The 18329-nt window shown below is 43.5% G+C and overlaps 1 protein-coding gene across 2 annotated transcripts; it reads right to left on the reverse strand.

The window, feature by feature from the left end:
* Window positions 1–2155: 2155 nt before the first annotated feature.
* Window positions 2156–7658, reverse strand: NEFM (neurofilament medium). 2 transcript variants are annotated; one of them, XM_032470861.1, is made up of 4 exons: window positions 6159–7658; window positions 5313–5437; window positions 3453–4116; window positions 2156–3416 (listed from the first exon to the last, which is right to left on the reverse strand). In XM_032470861.1, exons 1-4 carry the CDS (start codon window positions 7557–7559, stop codon window positions 2649–2651), a joined length of 2958 nt encoding a protein of 985 aa, XP_032326752.1. In that variant the 5' UTR covers window positions 7560–7658; the 3' UTR covers window positions 2156–2648. The 2 variants fall into 2 exon arrangements, with proteins under 2 accessions (XP_032326752.1, XP_032326751.1); XM_032470860.1 differs by having other exon boundaries at window positions 2156–4116; window positions 6159–7656.
* Between the last annotated feature and the right edge of the window lie 10671 nt (window positions 7659–18329).

The raw sequence follows: 18329 nt of genomic DNA on the forward strand, positions 1-18329 counted from the left end.
AATTTCCTTATGTTTGAAAAGCAAGAACCAATTAGCTTTCCTACTTCTTACAATATTTAAAACAAAATGGTATCTCTAAGGCAATCTACTGGAGAAAGTAGAAATTCTGTGTTTCCATGGCTTACTGTCACTGTAGCCAGGGACCGACTGTAGGCAAAGAAAATATATTCTAACTTCCTAAATACTTGGAGGTTTGTGTCTAGTTTTGGATACGGTCTCCCTGTCACTGAACATATTTGGAAACGTGGATTTCAAATTGCTTTCTCTTTACATAGCAGTGCAGCAGTTGGCATTGGCCACAGAATTAGTGATGTCCAGGAAGGAAGATCATCATGGGGGTGGGGTATAGCTCAAGTGGTAGAGCGCATGCTTAGCATGCGTGAGGTCCCGGGTTCATCTCCCAGTACTTCCTCTAAAATTAAATAAATAAATCCAACTATCCCCCTCCACCAAAAAAAAGAAAGGAAGATCATTATGTACCCAAACCATAGTCCACAATGAATATTTGTTGAGTTTATGAGTCAACCTGAACAATTTGCTGTTTAGAAACATCGGCTTGGCTCATCGAAGGTTTGTTGTTCTACTGTTTTTAAAGAAAGCCAAACAATGGTCTGTCTTTCAGAATCTGTGGCAGTATTATTAAATCCTTTCCTTCTCAGGAAAGGAAATGAGATGACTGAAAACAGAATTAGGAGCTGAAGGGACAAGTTCTAGTGCTGGCCTTGGGGAGGGCTGTGATTTGATCTTGTCCTTTTTAAACAGTATGTGCTACAAAAAGGGACTTCTAGACTCAGGAGCCAGCGCTGGTGTTGAGATAGATGTAGGTGTAGATGGATAAGAATTTTTTAATAGTATTGGCTTTATCTTTGGCAGGTATTTTAAAATTCAACTATAGCATATCTTATAGATCCATTCCCACTTCAGGCAACAGGTCCCGGTCTTGTCTTTGGGGAAATGCTGCTGTATCGTTGGCATCAGTCTTGGAGGGACAGTATTTTAATTCTACGTAACTAGAGTTGGTTTTGCTAATTCTATTCAAAAATAGTTTCACCTTGGATGCCACGAATATTATTGCTTTAGAAGAACTAGTGTTTAACATAAAATATGGTTGTTTTAAAGGAAAAGGTGTAACTGCATAATTGTACAAATGATATACAGATATAGCAAAAATGGTGAGAATTGACAAAGGGCTAATAACTGGGAAAAGTCACTATAATTATTGACATTAGCAACAGACTTCCTGGGTATATTTAGGAGTTGAAATTGGGATCTCTTGAAACGCCGTTAAATAGAGCATCCAGGATTGTATAATTGGGCTGACCCTTATTGATAAACGCAGAAATACAAACTTGGGACAAATATTTATTAGTGGTTTTAAAGGTTTAGAACAGATACATTTTGAAAAGAGAGCTGTATGATTTCCTTAGTTAAGATCAGGCCTTTAAAATATTTCTTTAGTTTTATTTTAATTTTTTCAGGCTTTTTAAATAAAATCTAAAAACTCTGCTTATATCAGAGAATCCTGCTTTTCTTTTTCTGAAAGGAGTATTTTGTTTATTTTTGACATTAGTAAAATATCAATTAGTAAATCACTAGAAGTGTGGATCTCCATCAACCAAGATCAGTGCTGCAGATAAGTAAGTGTGTGTGTGTGTGTGTGTGGTGGAGTGGAGGAGAGAGAACCAGAACCACGCATCTGAAACCGGATGTTTCTTGTTAGGACTGTGAGAGATTCCAGTCCTGCTTCTTCTGGACACCTTGATACAAACATGAGGTCCTTTGTGTCCCAGCTCTGAAGGGAGCAAGTTGTCTCCTTTATGGCCCCTCTCACCTTGAGGTTGTCTGAGTTCTGGTTTGAGACATCAAAACACCTGCAGATTGAAGACTTCTATCCCCCCCGCCCCAACCATTTCACCTTTTTATCAGATGCTTTTATTTTCATTTCAAAAATATAATTGAAAAATTTGGGGAAGAAAGTTGGGCTAAGTAAAGATATTGACGCCTGAAAGTGTTTTCCCAGTCATCGCTCTCAGGGAAATAGAGATAGGAAATGCAGGTCGCTTACAACCCCCCAAAAGATCTTCTCTAAGGCAAGAAAGGGTTAAGCAAGTAGTGGTGAATTCACTCTGAAATGACATGACACCAAGCAACGGACTATGTTTCCAATATGACCTTTATTGAGGAAATACTGCTGTGACGTTTAACATCAGTCAACGAAAATTTGCGAACTGTGCATGTCAACGAGGTTCTCCCATGAACAAAAGTCCTTTTTAAATGCACCAGTGAGGTAAACATAATTATTCATATGTAGCTTTCTTAAGGCTAAGAGAGTTCTGTTTCATTTATTATTTTTGGCTCAGTTGGTTCTTTGCATAATACATCTCAAGACATTTCCCCCCCCAAGTGCCCCCCTCTTCCAAGAGCTTAGGAAATTGGCCAGTTCCCCAGGTACAAACAGTATCATGCATCTGAATCACCCAAAGACTGAGAAGGGGGCACCCTGAGCTCGCATGCAGGTCCCTCCTATTGCACAAAGTAAAATACAATGTCTGGAGCCCCCATGGGAGAACCCGTTCTGTTTTGAAGCTGTCAATCACATGCATTTTGAAATTGTCATATGGCTTTACCTTTTGCGATGGACTCAAATATTAGTCACTCTGGGTGACTTCCTTTACTATGGCGTGGGAAGTGACCTTCTCTACCTTTTTAGTGGACACTAGCTTCTCCTCAAAGGTCTCTTCATGCTCTTCGACCTTTTGAGTGACGGTTACAGATTTGGTGATGTATTTGGTAGCACCATCTACCCCCTCACTGGTGATTTTTTCTACCTTTTTGGTCACCACCACTTTATCCTCACCTCTGTCACCCCCCTTCTTTTCATCTGCTGGGCTCAGGTCTAGCCCGTTGGTGACGACGCCTTTCTCCTCTTCCCCCCCGCTGCCCTTCTCCTTGGTCTCCTGCCCTTTCTCGGCCTTTCCTTCCACCTCCCCATTGACCGAGATGTCTTCCTTCCTGGCTTCCTTGGAAGCCTGATCACCGCCTGCCTCCTCCTTCCCTCCCTCCTCTTCTGCTTTCTCCTTCTCCTTCTCCTTCTTCTCCTGCTGCGGTGGCTTCGCCTCCTCTTTGGCCTCCTTCTCCGGGCTCACCTTCACGGGCTTGGCCACCGCCTCCTCCGCAACTTTCTCCTTCACCGGGGATTCGGCCTTCTTCTTCTCTGGCACTTCTTTGGGCTTCTCCTCCTTTTTCTCCACCTTCTCTTCCTTGGGGGCTTCCTTGGCCACTTCTTTCTTTCCTTCCTCCACTTTCTCTTCCTCCTCTTTCTGCTCTCCTTTCGCGGCTGCGGCTTCGGCTTTGGGCTTCGCCTCTTCCACGGGCGATTTGGGCGCAGGGGACTTGGCCTTCTCGGCCTTCTCCACCTTCTCAGCCTTCTCCACCTTCTCCGCCTTCTCCACCTTCTCCGCCTTCTCCACCTTCTCCGCCTTCTCCACCTTGGCTTCTGCCGCCAGCTCCTCCTTGGGAGCCGCTTCTTCACCCTTTTCCTCCACTTTCTTTTCCTCCTTGGCTTCTGCTTCCCCGGCTTCACCTTCAGCCTCTATTTCTCCTTCCTCTTCCTGCTCACCTTCCTCTTTTTCACTAGAGACTTCCTTCTCAGATCCTCCTTCCTCGGCTTGGTCTGATTTCGCGCCCTCCTCTTCCTCCTCCTCCTCTTCCTCTCGGCCTTCCTCCTCCTCCTCCTTTTCTCCCGCCTCCTCTCCTGCAAGTTCAGGGGTAGCAGCTTTCACCGGAGACTTTTTGGCAGCTACCTCTTCTTCTTCGGCTTCTCGTTCCTCTTCCTTTTTTTCCGCCTCTTCCTCCTTGACCTCTTCCTTCGTGGAAACTGCCAGTTCCTCTGCGATGGCCGTCAGGGCTTCTTCCATTTCAGATTTCTCGTCTTCCACTTTGGTTTCCTCGATGATCTCCTCGACAAATTTGTGTTGGACCTTTAGCTTGGGAGCCTCTACCTTGGTTTTCTGAATCTTGGATATTGTGATGGGGGGCTGTCGGTGTGTATACAGCGGCCCAGTGATGCTTCCTGCAAAGGTGCTGAATCTGGTCTCTTCACCCTCCAGGAGTTTCCTAGGCAGAGAGATTCAAAGAAGACAACACATAATCAAAAATCTCACTGGGCCTTCTGAACTTCATTCCATGATGGGTAACACAGTAGTTATCGCTGAATAAATAGAATTACAGAAAGTAATACCCACTACCATTTCACTGGTATATTGTGTCACATTCAGTGACGGAGACAGATTCTCAGGGACATTCAGCCAGTCACTGGCTGCAGGAACTAACCACGCCCAATAGTCCACCACCTCCACCCAGCCACCAAATCTCAGCTCTGCCGCAGTCCTTTTGGTGCAATGTGAATATGCTGAAAAGCTCCCTGGTGGCCAGAAAAACCTTAAGTGACCTTCTTGAGCATTTGGACTTTCTGGATATATAGTAAGTTTCTTTTAGCAAGTAGAATGCTCAAAATTTTTATAAAACTATTTAGCACATATCAGAATTCAGGCTATACACACACACACACACACACACACACTAATATGTGTGTATCAAGTTATAAATTGGTCTGCAATTTTAATCATAAAGTATCTATTTTATATAATTATTCAGCTTTCCTGAAAAGATAGATGGCTCTGACTTGAGTGCAGTCCTTTTTTATTACCTTCCTGGTAATAAAAAAAATTGGTCCTGGAGTTTCTCTTATGAGCCTAGCCAACAGCAAGGTGACGTCAGTTAATATGTTTATATTCTCTTTCTTTCTCTGGAGTCTATCTAGATCTATACATCTAAATCTAAATAAAAAATATATTCTATTAATCTATGTTTTACCTCAGCCAGATGATAGCAATAGGAGCTGTAATAGAGAAACAGAAATGAACCATCCTGGTGTTTGTCCTTGACGTTGTAAAGTTGAAAAGCTGAAAGCACTGGCTAAAATATTAAAAACTAAAATTCTGTTTTTGTTTCAAATGTTCGGAAAGCATTTTTCGCTAAAAAAAAGTTTAAGCATAAGCACTGAAATTAATCTGCGCTTTCCCTCAAAACTCTTTATTCAAACACTTTATTTTAACTAATGTTTACTCTTTTAAAGCTGCATAAGAAGCTTCAGTTCTTTAGAGTGATTACTTTTGAATTAAGAAAGAAACCCAGGCACTGCTTTAAGACTCCTGCAGCCTGCTTGCTGTGACTTAAGTGGTGAAGGTTCTGCCAGCATCACCTCTGCAGTGTCGTTAGTACTTTGGCCACGTCCGCAGTGAGCACCGTACCTGTACGCAGCGATCTCGATGTCTAGAGCCATCTTGACGTTGAGGAGATCCTGGTATTCTCGCAAGTGACGAGCCATTTCCCACTTTGTGCCCCGAAGCTCATTTTCCAGCTGCTGGATGGTGTCCTGAAACAGACAGCCGCAGACTCATCCTTCCAAACAGCAACTTTCGCAAACCACTTGCTACCCCGTCTTTCCTCCCCTCCCTTGACTCCCTCCAGCTCCGCAAACCTCGCGTACCACGCCCAGAGTCCCCTCCCCCCTTATAATAAAAAATTGAAGAAATTCACAAACGAACAAACAAACACAAACAGGATCAATAAGACAATTAGACTTTTCCTGGGCACATCACGCACTGAGACCAGCGGATCTAGAACACGTCTCAGCAGGAGACAAGCATGCATGGGGAAATCCCACGGCTGACCTGGCCCTTCCCTTCTGAGCCCTTTGGGCTGAAGCCAATTTGGGGAGTTCTTCCGATCACGGCTGGAAAAGTTGAGAATACATGAGTTTCTGCACAGCTATCCTAAACTCGCTGCTTTATCGACTATCCAAACGTATACCTCCTGCTTTAAACGTGCAAGTGTGCAAAACTAGAACTCCTGGGGAAAAGAAAAAGCTCAGGGCTTTTAGAGCTGGGGAGGGTGCGTGGGGGAGGAGTGTGGAAAGGATGGAGAGGGGCGAGGACGCTTGTAACCTCTAACTAGGGTCTGCGTCGCGCGCGCGCGCGCAATGGCCCGCGGCCACTAGGGAGCGCGGCGGAGAGCGCGCCGGGGCGCGGGCCTGATTGTCGGGGGCGCGCGGCGCTGGCGCTGGCGCAGGCTGGCCGCGCAGCCGCGGTTCCTACCTGGTAGCTGCTGAGGTCGTGGTTGTGGCGCTCCTCGATGTCGCTGAGCTGCCGCTCCAGGGACTCCTTGGTGCCGCGGACTGACTCGAGCTCGATGCTCTTGGACTGCAGCTGGCGCCGGTACTCGGCGATCTCTTCCTTGGCGGAGCGGATGGCCTCCTTGTTCTGCTCGGCCGCCTCGGTGAGCTTGGCGTAGCGGCACTTAAACCACTCTTCGGCCTGGTGCATGTTCTGGTCGGAGTGGGACTCGAGCTGGGAGCGGATCTCCTTCAGCGCCGACGAGATATCTGTCTTCAGGTAATCTTTGCGCTCCACCGTGATGTGCGACGCCTGGATCTGGGCCAGCAGGTCGGCCACCTCCTCTTCGTGATTGCTTCGCAGGAAGGCCACCTCATCCTGCAGCGACTGCACCTTCTTGTCCAGCTCCACCTTGACCAGCGACGCCTCCTCGATGTCTTTGCGCAGCGCGCGGATGGCCGCCTCGGTGTCGTCGCGCAGCCGTGCCTCCTCCTCGAAGCGCTCCTTAAGTCGGTGGATGTCCTCCTCCAGGTGGTCCGAGTCCAGCTGTACCTGAGCCTTCTCGTGGTTCACTAGCTCGAGTGTGGCGCGCAGCTCGCGAATCTCCTGGTCGTACGCGTCGCCCAGCTGGGCGTGCGAGGCCTGCTTCTGCCGCAGCGCCTGGATCTCTACCTCGATCTCCTTGTTCTGCTGCTCCAGGTAGTGCACCTTCTCGATGTAGCCCGCGAAGCGGTCGTTCAGCCCCTGCAACTGCTCTTTCTCGTTGGAGCGGGACAGCTTGTAGTCGCCGCCCGGCCCGGAGCCGCCGTTGAGCAGGGACGAGGACTGGCTGAAGTCGAGGCTGCTCTCGGCGGAGCTGAGCATGGCCGAGCTGTAGGTGAGGCGCGGGGCAAGCGCGCTGCGCTTGTAGGAGGAGGACACGGTGCTCGGCGAGCCGCGGGACCATGACTGCGAGCGGAAGCCGCTGGACGGGGTGCCGCCAACGCGGCTGAAGCTCGAGCGGGTCTCGGTGACCCGCCGGTAGGCGGACGGGTTGCCCAGCGAGTCCAGTGTGTAGCTCATCTTGGAAGCCTCGGGGTGTGTGGCTGTCACAGCGTTCTGCTGGCCTCGTCGCAGCCCATTTATAGCCGCGGCGGCTGGTCCCGGGCCAGGGCCCCGCCCCGCGGAGGCGGCGGCCGAGGAGGCGGGGACTGCGGGCACCCAGCCGGGGGGACGCAGGGGCGGGGGGGCGAAGGCAGCCCAGCAGTGATTCAGCGGCCGCTCCACGTGGGCCCACGCCGCATCGGACCCCGGACTTCGCTGCCCTGGCCCTGGCCCCTCCTCCCCCGAGCTCTTCTTTCGGATCCAGACCACCTGTCTCCCCCTCAAGCCACCTCTCTCCATTTCTCTTCACCTTCGATTTGCATTTTACACCCTCGGTGCGAATATTCACCCAAAGCCCTTTCTTTGTTCGGGCAGCTTTTCTAGCGAGCCCCTGGCCACCTTGTTCTTTCACTCTTATCCTCACGCTCGTCTCTTCTTTTGCCCTTTCTCCATTACTTTTTGCTTTACTCATCTATACTTAATCACTTCGCCTTCTTTTTGCCATCTCTTCGCCCTCCCACTTTAAACCTTTTTTAGTCCCACTCACCCCTCCCTTCTCTCTGAGCCCATTCCTCCCGGACCTTTTTCTTCCCTGCCTTCTCTTTCCCCCTTCTCTTTCCTCCTCTCCTCCTTATTCCCCCCTCCCCCATCCTCATCTCCCCTCGCCTCCCTCCCCTTCCCCCACTCCTGTCTTAAAGCAGCCTGAGCACAGGCCCCAAGGTGGGCCTAGAAGAAAAAAACCAAAAAGACTTTGAGGAATGGTCATCCTGAAGCTTCGGGAAGGGGACAAAGAGGATGGGCCTGGGTATTTGTTTGTATTAAAAGTGGGATTTGGCGCTGCGTTCTGCTTAACGTTTGGGGGACGTCCGCAGCTTCCGCTGGGGCAGAAGGTAAGGCGCTTGTGCTCGCTATGGCGCCGGCAGCACCAAGGACAGCGCCCAGGACGGCGAGCTGGAAGATTTGGCCGCCCTGGGGGCATGTCTGGTTAGGTTGGCGGGGTGTCCTACCCCCTTCTACTGGAGTAAATACAATTAAAGCCAGTTTGTAGTGACTCTGTTTGAAGGAGCCAAGCTGGAATCGCACGCTAAGATTTCTCTGCAATGCAGAGTTGGCACAATGAACAGATTGCAGATTTTGAAAACAAATACAATGAATTAAAGTCAGGTAACAGAGGTGATATACTTGTAGCCCAGTTTGAGTTTTCTAACATGTGATGGATGCAGGAAATCAAGAGATACAGGGCCTGAATTTGAAGGTCAAATATTCCTTGGAAAGGGGAATTTGAAAACTGCTGAGATGAAAAGTCCAGGGAAATATAGTCTATGATAAGTTTGGACAGAAACAATTGCTTTGTCATCTTTCTGTTCTGTACTCCCTGGATGTGCCGGTGATGATTGAAAAGCATCTGCATTAATTTCAAATTAATTTAAAAGTTGCCAAACAGATTCACCACAACTTTGAAGAAAACCAGATATTTTTTTCCTCCTCCACTTAGATGTTAATGGTTGATTTGGAATAGATTTCTTTAACAAGTTTTTAAACGTGTTTATTTAAATAAGGAATCTACACAGACTTCGTACTGTCTGGTGCTCTGCTAATTGTTAAAGTGCCCCTTTATTCTGCATTGTGCTTTGGGGGTGATTCATGGTAAAAAAGTTCAGAGTACAGTACTGCAAGACAAAGTGAAGAGTAGAATGCCTGACTAGTGACTGGATTTACTGGGGCCACAGGATCAAGCGGTTGCTTGTGAAATGCTTGCTAAGGCTGAAAACAAACCGTTGCTCGTGAGAAGGAGAGATCCCAGACTTCAATATATGTATATTTATTTTGTCACAGCATGCTTTCTCTGCTCCTTGTTTTATTAAATGATGAGGTCACATCACTCAGTAAGTAATTAGAAAAGGCTTGAGTTTCTAGAGGTTTTTATTTTTATTTTTTTTTATAAGATCTCTTGGCCCTTTTGCATTTTAAAATAGAAGGGGTTAATTTAGGAAGTTACTTTTGGCTTATTAACGTGAAACTGCAGCATTGCAGGCTCTGTGGGGGAAGGATGTTCTAGTTTGCTAAGAGATGGGTTATCTTTCAGGCAAGGAGAGTCCATGTCTCTAGCTGTTGGGAGAGACAGGTGACAAGCAGAGTGAGGGGACTGACTTGGGAATATTGCGAAAAACAAGATTTTTTTGGTTTCAGATGGATAGTTTTTTTTTTTTTTTAAAAAAGAAGGAAAGAAAATTCCCGTGCCCTTCAGTAAAGTACCGCCAATCTCCAGGTTGGACTCTGAAAGATGTTACAGATAAGGCCAAGTGCTAATTATGCAGGCGTTATCCCTTCCTTACTTATTACTTTCTGCTTTTATTAAAAAGATAGGAAACCTTTGTTAGTTCCCTGTTGCACACACACTGAAAGCACTTTCTGCAGTGAGAGCAAATGGTTAACAGACAGGTTTCTGCTGTTAGTTTTTTTTTTTCAGGGCTTTGAAAATGAGATGACTCTGCAGAGAGACATTTACAAGGAAATGCATGTCTAACTTCACAATTAGCCTGTTTTGCCTTGTATCTAGGCTAGTTCAGGAACTGTTCAGCTTTCAACTGATAACCGAGGGAAGAAAGCGTTGCGTACAAACAAAATAATGGCCCACTACTCAGGCTAAATCCAGCTAGTGCCTCCAGCTTAAAACTGTAACTTCAATGTCACATGAAGTATTATTCAATCTGGCCATAAAAGAATAATGCAGAGAATTATAAAAGTCACCTTATTTAGGAAAAAAGTTCCCAGAGCTTAAAAAAATGATTGATCCAGTTTCACATTTAGCACGATGTTTTATTTTATGTTAGACTTTTCACTTTAATCACTCTTTCTGAAGGTGACTTGAAGGTTATGCTGGTCCATGAATTTAGTATATAAACTTTTTTTTTTTTTTAAAAAAAGCTATAACATTCTTTATTCCCGCTTTGTTTCATAGTTTTGAAGAACATTTACTTCCCCAGTATTTTATGTAGAAAGAAATGAGATTTTGCATTCTTAAATTTTATTTTAATGACACTAAGGCTACAGAATCTTCTGAAAATATTAACAGGAGAGAAAATGAGCATGAGGATTTATCTAAAGTTACAGCACTGTTGAATCTGACTATGATACTTTTATAATTTATTCTAAATAAGGAAATTACATATAATTTAGATGTAAGACACTTTTAATAAAATTACCTCTGGGTTGTTGTACCATAAGCTACAGTGTGTTTTGAATCAGTTTATTTCTGTAGGGAAATACAGAGCATGCTGTGTGTCCCTTCAGTAGGTAAAGTGCAGACATTAACTCTGTAGTTGAGAGTGAGCTTTCGTGAGGTCTTATCTAATGGTAACAGGGAAGGTAATCTTTGCAGAGGGGATTTACTCTTTGGGCCAAACATAAGTTAGAAAAACAAGGAGTTGGGCATTTCTTCCTCCTTTCCATACTTTCTTACATTTTAAAGAATACTTTTCTGATACACAAAAATGCAAGGAGGATAAGGGAACTGGGCAGCAAGCAAGATGCTCCGGGTGGAAGACACCACTGTGCAATTGGTAGGCTGACTCTACCCCAGGTTAGATGATCTATACCTTGTCCCAGCCTGCCGTGAGGTCTGGAGTCTGGTCCTTTTGCCTGGGATCTGATTCTAGAACTCATGCGAAGCAATTTTTTATAATTTGTCCTTTGCTGATTGTGTAAGGGGTCGTTGATGTAGGAAGCTTGGGACTGAGTCCCCTGGAGTGGGAACATAAGGAAAATGAAAACCATGATACTTATTTCTACTTGAGCCTCAAGATGTCAAACTTTCAAAGCAGCTTTGAGTTTTGGTCTTTTATGATTTGAGATGTTGAAAGCAAAATAAAAATAATCCTCAGGGAGAAAGGCTGTTTCTTGCCAGGAAATTGGGACGTATATATCCCTTCTGTCTTTAATTAAAACGAGTCCATCTGAACCACAGTGCCCTTTTTCTAATATTAAGCACTGGAATGGTGTTTGTTCCCCTTGCCAAATATTTTTATTCGTTGAATATTGCCTTATATTTCTGCTAGTGACTGCTTTTTATGAAAAGTTAATTGAAGTATTTATAAAATTAAAAACATTTTATATCATTATATTGTTCCAAATATGAGCTTGATCAGTTTTGAAATTCTATGTCTGAAAATGTCATGGTTTAAGGGGGAAAGACTTGGCTTTCGGCTTTAACATAGCTCGCTGATTTCTTTTTGCTGTGTAATGCCTTCACCTCACCACCGGGAACCAGTTCTGTGAAAACCAGAGGATGGGAGGACTTAGAATTTTTTTAAACTATTTAAGATAGACTTGCTAAAAGTGATTCTAAAAATAAGTTCAGTAGATGCGTAATCAAATGGCATTGTTGCATGAGTTTTCAGCATGTTTTTAATTGGATGTGTTGGTTTTACCTATAAAGCAGCAGATCTTGATAATATGTGCTTGAATTTTTAAAACCCTGCATTGCACATAACTTTGCACCAGGGCAGCCATGTAATATTTGTGGCATATTTTATTCCTAGCTTACTGAGGCTTGACTTAGCAACAGATGAAAGTCTTTTATCAGAAACTCTTCATTAAAATGAGCTTTGTAAAACTATAGAGCAGATCAATGATCTATTATCTTTGGAACAAATTTCTGAGAAGAGCTAAAGGCAAGATACAAAACAAAGTCCAAAAGAAGTCCCTCCTATCAATTAAGTCTCCTTGTCTCAGGACTGGGTTCTTTCTCTGCAATCTCAGTGATTCTCAAAGGCAGTATTCTTTCACTGTCCTCAGAAAACGGACTCTGTTCACAGCTATTTCTTTTCCCTTGGATTGTCAAGAGCGTCACATATTTTAGAATATTTTTACTTACTTTTTTTTTTGGTTACAATTAACATATACTTGCAGACAGTTACAAAATTCAGAGAAATAATAATTGAAGTCTTTTCTTCTAGCTTTTCCTCTGTAACTGATGGGATCTTTCTGTTCGTGTAATTTTATACCCTGCTTTTTAAAATGAATATATCTGAATAGGTAACTTTCTATTTTGGAGAAAACAATATGCCATGAGACCTGGGTTCTTGCCAAATATTGACTTTCATTTTCCTCTTTAAAAAAGGATTGTTAAAGGCCCTTTAGATCCAGAATGATAGCATAATAATAATAATTATAATATAATAGTAATGATAGTAGATCAAGAAAGTCTAATTGGGTCTGAGTATTAATTTCTCTCTCTGTCTTTCTGTCGGCCGTTCTCCTTGCTTATTGAGAGGAGCGTCATCGTAGTGGAAGGTGGTGATGTGATAGTCAGAAGTGGTGACCTGTAATCTGGCCTCGTCAGGCCTGAATACTATATTCCTTTACATTTAGTGGCACCCTGAATCCAAAAGCCATATCATCATCACCACCATCAGATTTTACATGTGAATAACACTGTACCTCAAAGAAGCAAAACTATGTTATCTTGTCTGGCCCAAGGACCAGGGTTAGACAGGGTAGAACACAAATTATGATTCCCATTTTACAGTTGTTAAAATTGATGAAGAGATTTGCCCAAGGCTGCATATTTGATAAATGGTGGAGCCAAAACCAGAACTCAGATATTCTGATCGCAGTGCTAACATTTAAAAAAAAAAAAAATTCCTTTAATAGGGCATCAAATCCAGTCTCCATCAGGATGGGAAAAAATTAAAAGCAGGCAGATATTATAATACCAGTAACAATAACTGGTATTTATTAAGTGCTTACTAGATGCCCTGCACTACCCCAAGACTTTACTAGATTATCTCATTTAACTATCACAGTGACCCTTTCAGGTGGCACTATTATTATTCCATTTTGTAGAAAAAGCAGTTGAGCCCACAGACACAGAGGGGCTAGGTACCACACACAGCTCGGACATGGTACTAATCTATGGATGTCAGACTCCGGAGGGAAGATGACCCTCACCGCATTCTAACACCGCCACAAAGGCCATGCGGTCCACTTAAAAAATTTCATTTAAAAGATAATTGTTTAACTGTTAGCTCTTGTTAAAAAAAAAAAAAAATCCAGGACATACGGTATGCATTCTTTTGGTGCCTTTTCTTCCCCCATTTATATAAATATGAAACATTTTAATACTTTTCCAGATGAACATCATTTCTTGGTTTATGACTTTATTAAAAATATTAAAAGTGAAAACCTTGAATTACTTGTCTTTGGTTCATTTTTCAATCCTGAATTGATTTTTCTATGTAATTTGAAGGATATTTAGCGCATTCATTCCAGTCCTTGTTCGGGGGATAGTGTCCCTCATCATTCATCTATTATTTTACCTGATATCTGTTGTTCCTGTTTGCACCCACTTTTGGTTTAGTTTTTAGGAGATTTTAATTTGTCCTAAACATTAATTTAGCATATCATTCATTTGCTAATATAGCTATATATTTCTATACATTTAAATAAAAAAGAAAATATTTTAATTATTATGTAGTCACAATTTTTGGTAGATGTCAAACTCTAAATCTACTTTGAGAGGTCCAATCATAAGCATTTAAATCTCAGCTGAGGAAATAGCTTGGCCTCGCAGTCTTCATCAGGGAAGGTTTACAATAGGATGGCTGCAAGGAAGCAGCTTTTAAAATCTATTAAAACAGTGAAGAGACAGCCATGAATAATGTTAAGTGAATCTCTTGATCATCTATTTTATACGCTAAAATCAGAGTTATGCGACTGTATTTATATAGGTTGCCTGGAGACAAGTCAGCCTTAATCCATTTTTGTTATTTATGGGATAGAGTGCTCTGACTCATCTTTATTTTCATTTGTATAAATCTCCTTTGGCTTCTGCCTCATCAGATAGGGTCAAGGAAGAGAACCGTTCCTCATTTTTCCTGAACAAAAGTTGACCTTGAAAAGAAAGAATGGGTATCCTATATTAGTCATGAGAGCAATCAGCTCCCCGGGTTGGATTACATAAAATTATTAGGGATGGAATGCGTAGTGAAGGAATTCTTCCTGAGCCACTCTGACTCATTTAATACAATATGCTGTGTTTTTTTTCCTGCTTCCTGTTAGTCTCCGTGGTCCTCCCCTTCTGTCATGTCGATATACCTTGGGAACAGTGCTTTCTTGGAAACTCCTAAGAGTGACTCTCGAGCGCCTTCTTGAACAAGGGGCATGTTCATGTGATGATCAAGCCTTTGGGTGTTTATTGAAGAGCCTGCATCAATGAGTGCCTTCTGCTCCTGAGTTTCTGGACTCCTCTGTACTATGTCCTGGTTCTAGGGGACCTCCACTTTTTCCAAATCCTTTCCATTTTTTTCCAGGTACGAATTCTTCCTCTCCCTCCCCGAAGCTCAATGTTTGTGGTCTAGTCAGGTACTACTGCCTGCTGGACATTTAAATAAAATCTCAACTCTCTGACTAAACTTAAAATTCCAAGCAGCAGATACCAAGTCTTGTACATACTTGTGTTTCCCGTGATGTTTTACCCGATAGTAAGTATCCAATCAGTGTTTGGTGCATCAATGAGTAAATATTCTACCTTTTTTCCTAAAACTTTTTTCAAGAAACTCTAGTCTCTTAGCTACCAGGCACTGTTGCTGGACGCTGGGAAATTATGTGACAGACACAACCCCAGTTTGGAGGAAAACAGTCTGATGGAGGATTCAAGCAAGTAAAGGCGTAGTTACCACGGGGGAACTGCGGGGCTGCGATCTTTAGCTGTGCTAGAGATAAACAAAGTGTTTCATGGGAGCATGGAGGATGAGCTACTAAACCAATTGTTGATAAGGGTGAAAAAGCCGCAGGGAGAGCTTTCTGGAGCAGGTGACACCTAGGTGAGGCTGAAGAGAGGGGAACTTGTAGCCCAGGATAGAAAGAGGACATACAGGCCGGGTTGACAAGATAAGGGACCTGTAGCCCAGGCTGGAGGCGGAAGCCGAGGAGAGACCATGAAATGCTGCCTGTGTCATGACGGGACCCTTGCATTTATCTTAAAGCTCATTAGAGTCAGTGAAGCGTTGAAGAAAAATGTTAGAAAAATTGCATTGGCCAAAGGGAGCAGAATAATTTGGAGGGTGAGGGGCTTGGAAGCAGGGAAATGAGTTGGGAGGCTATTGCAGCAATCCAGATGAGATTGGAGGAAGGTGCAAATTCAGAAGAGTGGGTGAGGAGAGGCAGGGACTGCGATCAAAGGGACAGGATTTGGAGGAGCAGGTGAATGGTGCTGTAATCCCCTGTGTTCCTCTCTGACGGCGGCTGTAACAAATTGCTACAAACTGTGTGGCCGAAAAGAACACAGATTTATCATCTTACAGTTCTAGAGGTCAGAGGTCTGAAATGGTTCTCAGTGGGCTCAAGGGGTTGACTGAACGGTGTTCCTTCTGGAAGCTCTAGGGGACAATCTATTTCCTTGCCTTTTCCAGCTTCTAGAAGCTTCTGCGTTCCTTGGTGCATGGCCCCTTACTCTATTTCCAGCAACGGCACACGTTTCTCCTCTCTGATCTCTGTTTCATCACGCAATTCCTTCTTCTCCCACCCGGACCCTCCTGCTGTGCATGCGGAATCTGGGGTGTCTGTGAGTCAACCCAGCAAAGAATCTTCCAGGTGTTTGGATCCTCTCATTTGGTAAGGAAGGCCCCAGTCTCTCTGTAGGACACACAGCCCACACCGAGACTCATTTTCCTTATTTGTAAAACAGCAATAGTAAGGGTACCTACTTCATAATGTGCTTTTGGGGATTCAGTGAGACAGTGTAGGTAAAATGCCCCTGCCTTTGGCAGCGCTCAGTAAGTGATGGTTATTCCTACTATTATTATGTGATGACTAACCTCACCTCTGTAGTGCTTGGCACAGTGCTGGGTATGGGAGTAGGTGTTGCCCCTATACAAGGTTAAAGACAAGTGTGTCACATAACCCTTCCATGAAGAGTTTAAAGACTTGTCAGAGCGACAAGAATGCTCCCTGGGTAAAAGGAAAGTAAATTAACAGAAACATTTATTTTCCCATATGACCGAGCCTGTGAAGGTGTTTGACAAGTACACCTCCCTACATTCCCCCACTAAATTTCTTGCACACAGATGTAACCAACAGAGAAAGTTGCCTGGCTGAGGGTAACACACACATTTAATGGATCATATAAAACAGCTTATTTCCATTTCGTTTTCTTGTTGCTTTCTACTTCTCTTGTTCCCAGTTATAGGAGCTACATGTTAACTTACAAAGTGAACAGAATGTGCGACTTTATGAATATTCATTTAATCTCGAACAGAGATCATGTATTTATCTCATGGCCACCAGTGATGTATCTGGTAAAGCACAAATCAAAAGTTCTGTCGATTTCAATTCAGGAGAGGAAGCCTCTTTGTAGGATGATGTGGTGCCTATAAAACCTAGGCAGTCTGGATCTGAGTTCAAATCCTGCCTTCACTACTTCCCAGTGTGTGAATTTAGACACAGCCACCAATCCCTTCCATTCATTGGTATCTGCATCTGTAATATGGTGGTGACAATATTAGTACCCTCTTGTGGGGTTGTCTTAGAGCAGTGCTCAATAAATGCTAGTTACCATTAGATAAGGTCTTTCCCCACATAGGCTTTAACAGCTTAGTGGGTATTTATTGAGCACCTACTGTATGCTGGGCACAATTCTGTAAACAACTTACTTAACAGCCAAGTGAGATACTTTCCTTTATTTTCATCAGCTGAGAGAGATACTATACTTTCCTTCCTTCCTTCCTTCCTTCCTTCCTTCCTTCCTTCCTTCCTTCCTTCCTTCCTTCTTTTCTTCTCTTCTTTCCTTCCTCCCTCCCTCTTTGATTTTTAAAATCAATAATTTAAAAAAAAACACGCCTAAATCCTAATTTCTTTGCCAGTTTAACACTTGGATTCTTTTCTGTTCTGAGTATTTAGGTTTATGCCCTTGAAATCTTTTATTTATAGGCAGATCCTATCAATAGGTGAGACTCAGAGAAAAATCTTGTAAATACAGTTGAGCAAAAATAACGTGGGGGTGAAAACAGTTATTTATTACTGCATATTTCATATTAAAATAGCTGGCAGACAGCTTATTATTTTCTTGGCAAACTGCTAAGGCTCCAGAAAAGGATTAGAAAGTCCTCTTCCCCAATGTCATTTGTCTCAAATACTAATTGTCAGAATACTCAGAAACCTCCTGTGCTTGCCAAGGCTTAAAAAAAATTTTTTTTTATAATCAGAGAAAAATACTGTAATGTGCACATCTGAATGCAAATTGCCTCCTACTTAATTACATTATGGGTGTAAATTACCCCCCAATGCCAAACATTTCTGCCCTGGATTCCAGAGCTCTGTGTTGCAATTATGTCTTCCTGTGCTTCTTGAAATTTTACGGTGGCAACAAATGTATCATAGCAATAATTACGAAACCACTTGCAATACACTGCTTAATTTAAAGTCTAGTTTCATGATCCTATATTTGAAATATGATATTCAAGTCTGTCAAACTTTCATCAGCACCTAAATCTAAATGGTTTTCTTAACCTCAGGCATAAGAAGTGGCAAAGTTGTCACTTGCAAAGACTAAGGCTCTGGGGATCAGTGACAGGATAGCATTGACAGGTCAGATGGCCTTGGACTTCCCTTGGCTTCACTTTGTTCATCTGTCCAAGGGGGGTTCATATCTTTACTACCTAAAAAGAGAGTATTTTTTTCAAAGTCTAAATGAAATCTTGCATTAGTTAGGTGAAAAGGCTAAACTGAGGTGTAATAAGAGACCCAAGATGAGAGTGATTATAAGAACAAAGAAGGTTATTCTTTTTTTCTGTCCTGCTCCTGGAAGGTAGATGGCCCCTGCTCTTCTCCACATAAGTCACTTTGGGGAGTTCTAAGTTTCTTGCAAATTTTTCTTTGCTGCGTGCTAAAGTCCTCATCTGCACGGTTGGAGTTGGGTTTCGGGCAAATCCATCTTCTAATTCACAGGAAGAGGAAAAAGTGACGAGCCTCGGGGAGACACAGATCCCTCCTGCTTACGCACTGCTGGCAGGAGCAAAGTCACACAGATCAAGCAGCTGCCAGGGTTGCTGGCAAGCGTGGTCTCTGGCT

Source organism: Camelus ferus, chromosome 31, assembly GCF_009834535.1.
Source record: "Camelus ferus isolate YT-003-E chromosome 31, BCGSAC_Cfer_1.0, whole genome shotgun sequence".
Taxonomy (NCBI): domain Eukaryota; kingdom Metazoa; phylum Chordata; class Mammalia; order Artiodactyla; family Camelidae; genus Camelus; species Camelus ferus.

What these genes read in the sequence shown, in the direction of transcription:
- NEFM (XM_032470860.1), bottom strand. Translation starts at nt 7,559, where the DNA reads ATGGAGAGAGGTGGCTTGAGGGGGAGACAGGTGGTCTGGATCCGAAAG. An exon ending in ACGACCTCAGCAGCTACCAG is followed by an intron (nt 5,438 to 6,158) that starts GTAGGAACCGCG and finishes TGTCTGTTTCAG; the next exon opens with GACACCATCCAGCAGCTGGA. An exon ending in ATCGAGATCGCTGCGTACAG is followed by an intron (nt 4,117 to 5,312) that starts GTACGGTGCTCA and finishes CTCTCTGCCTAG; the next exon opens with GAAACTCCTGGAGGGTGAAG.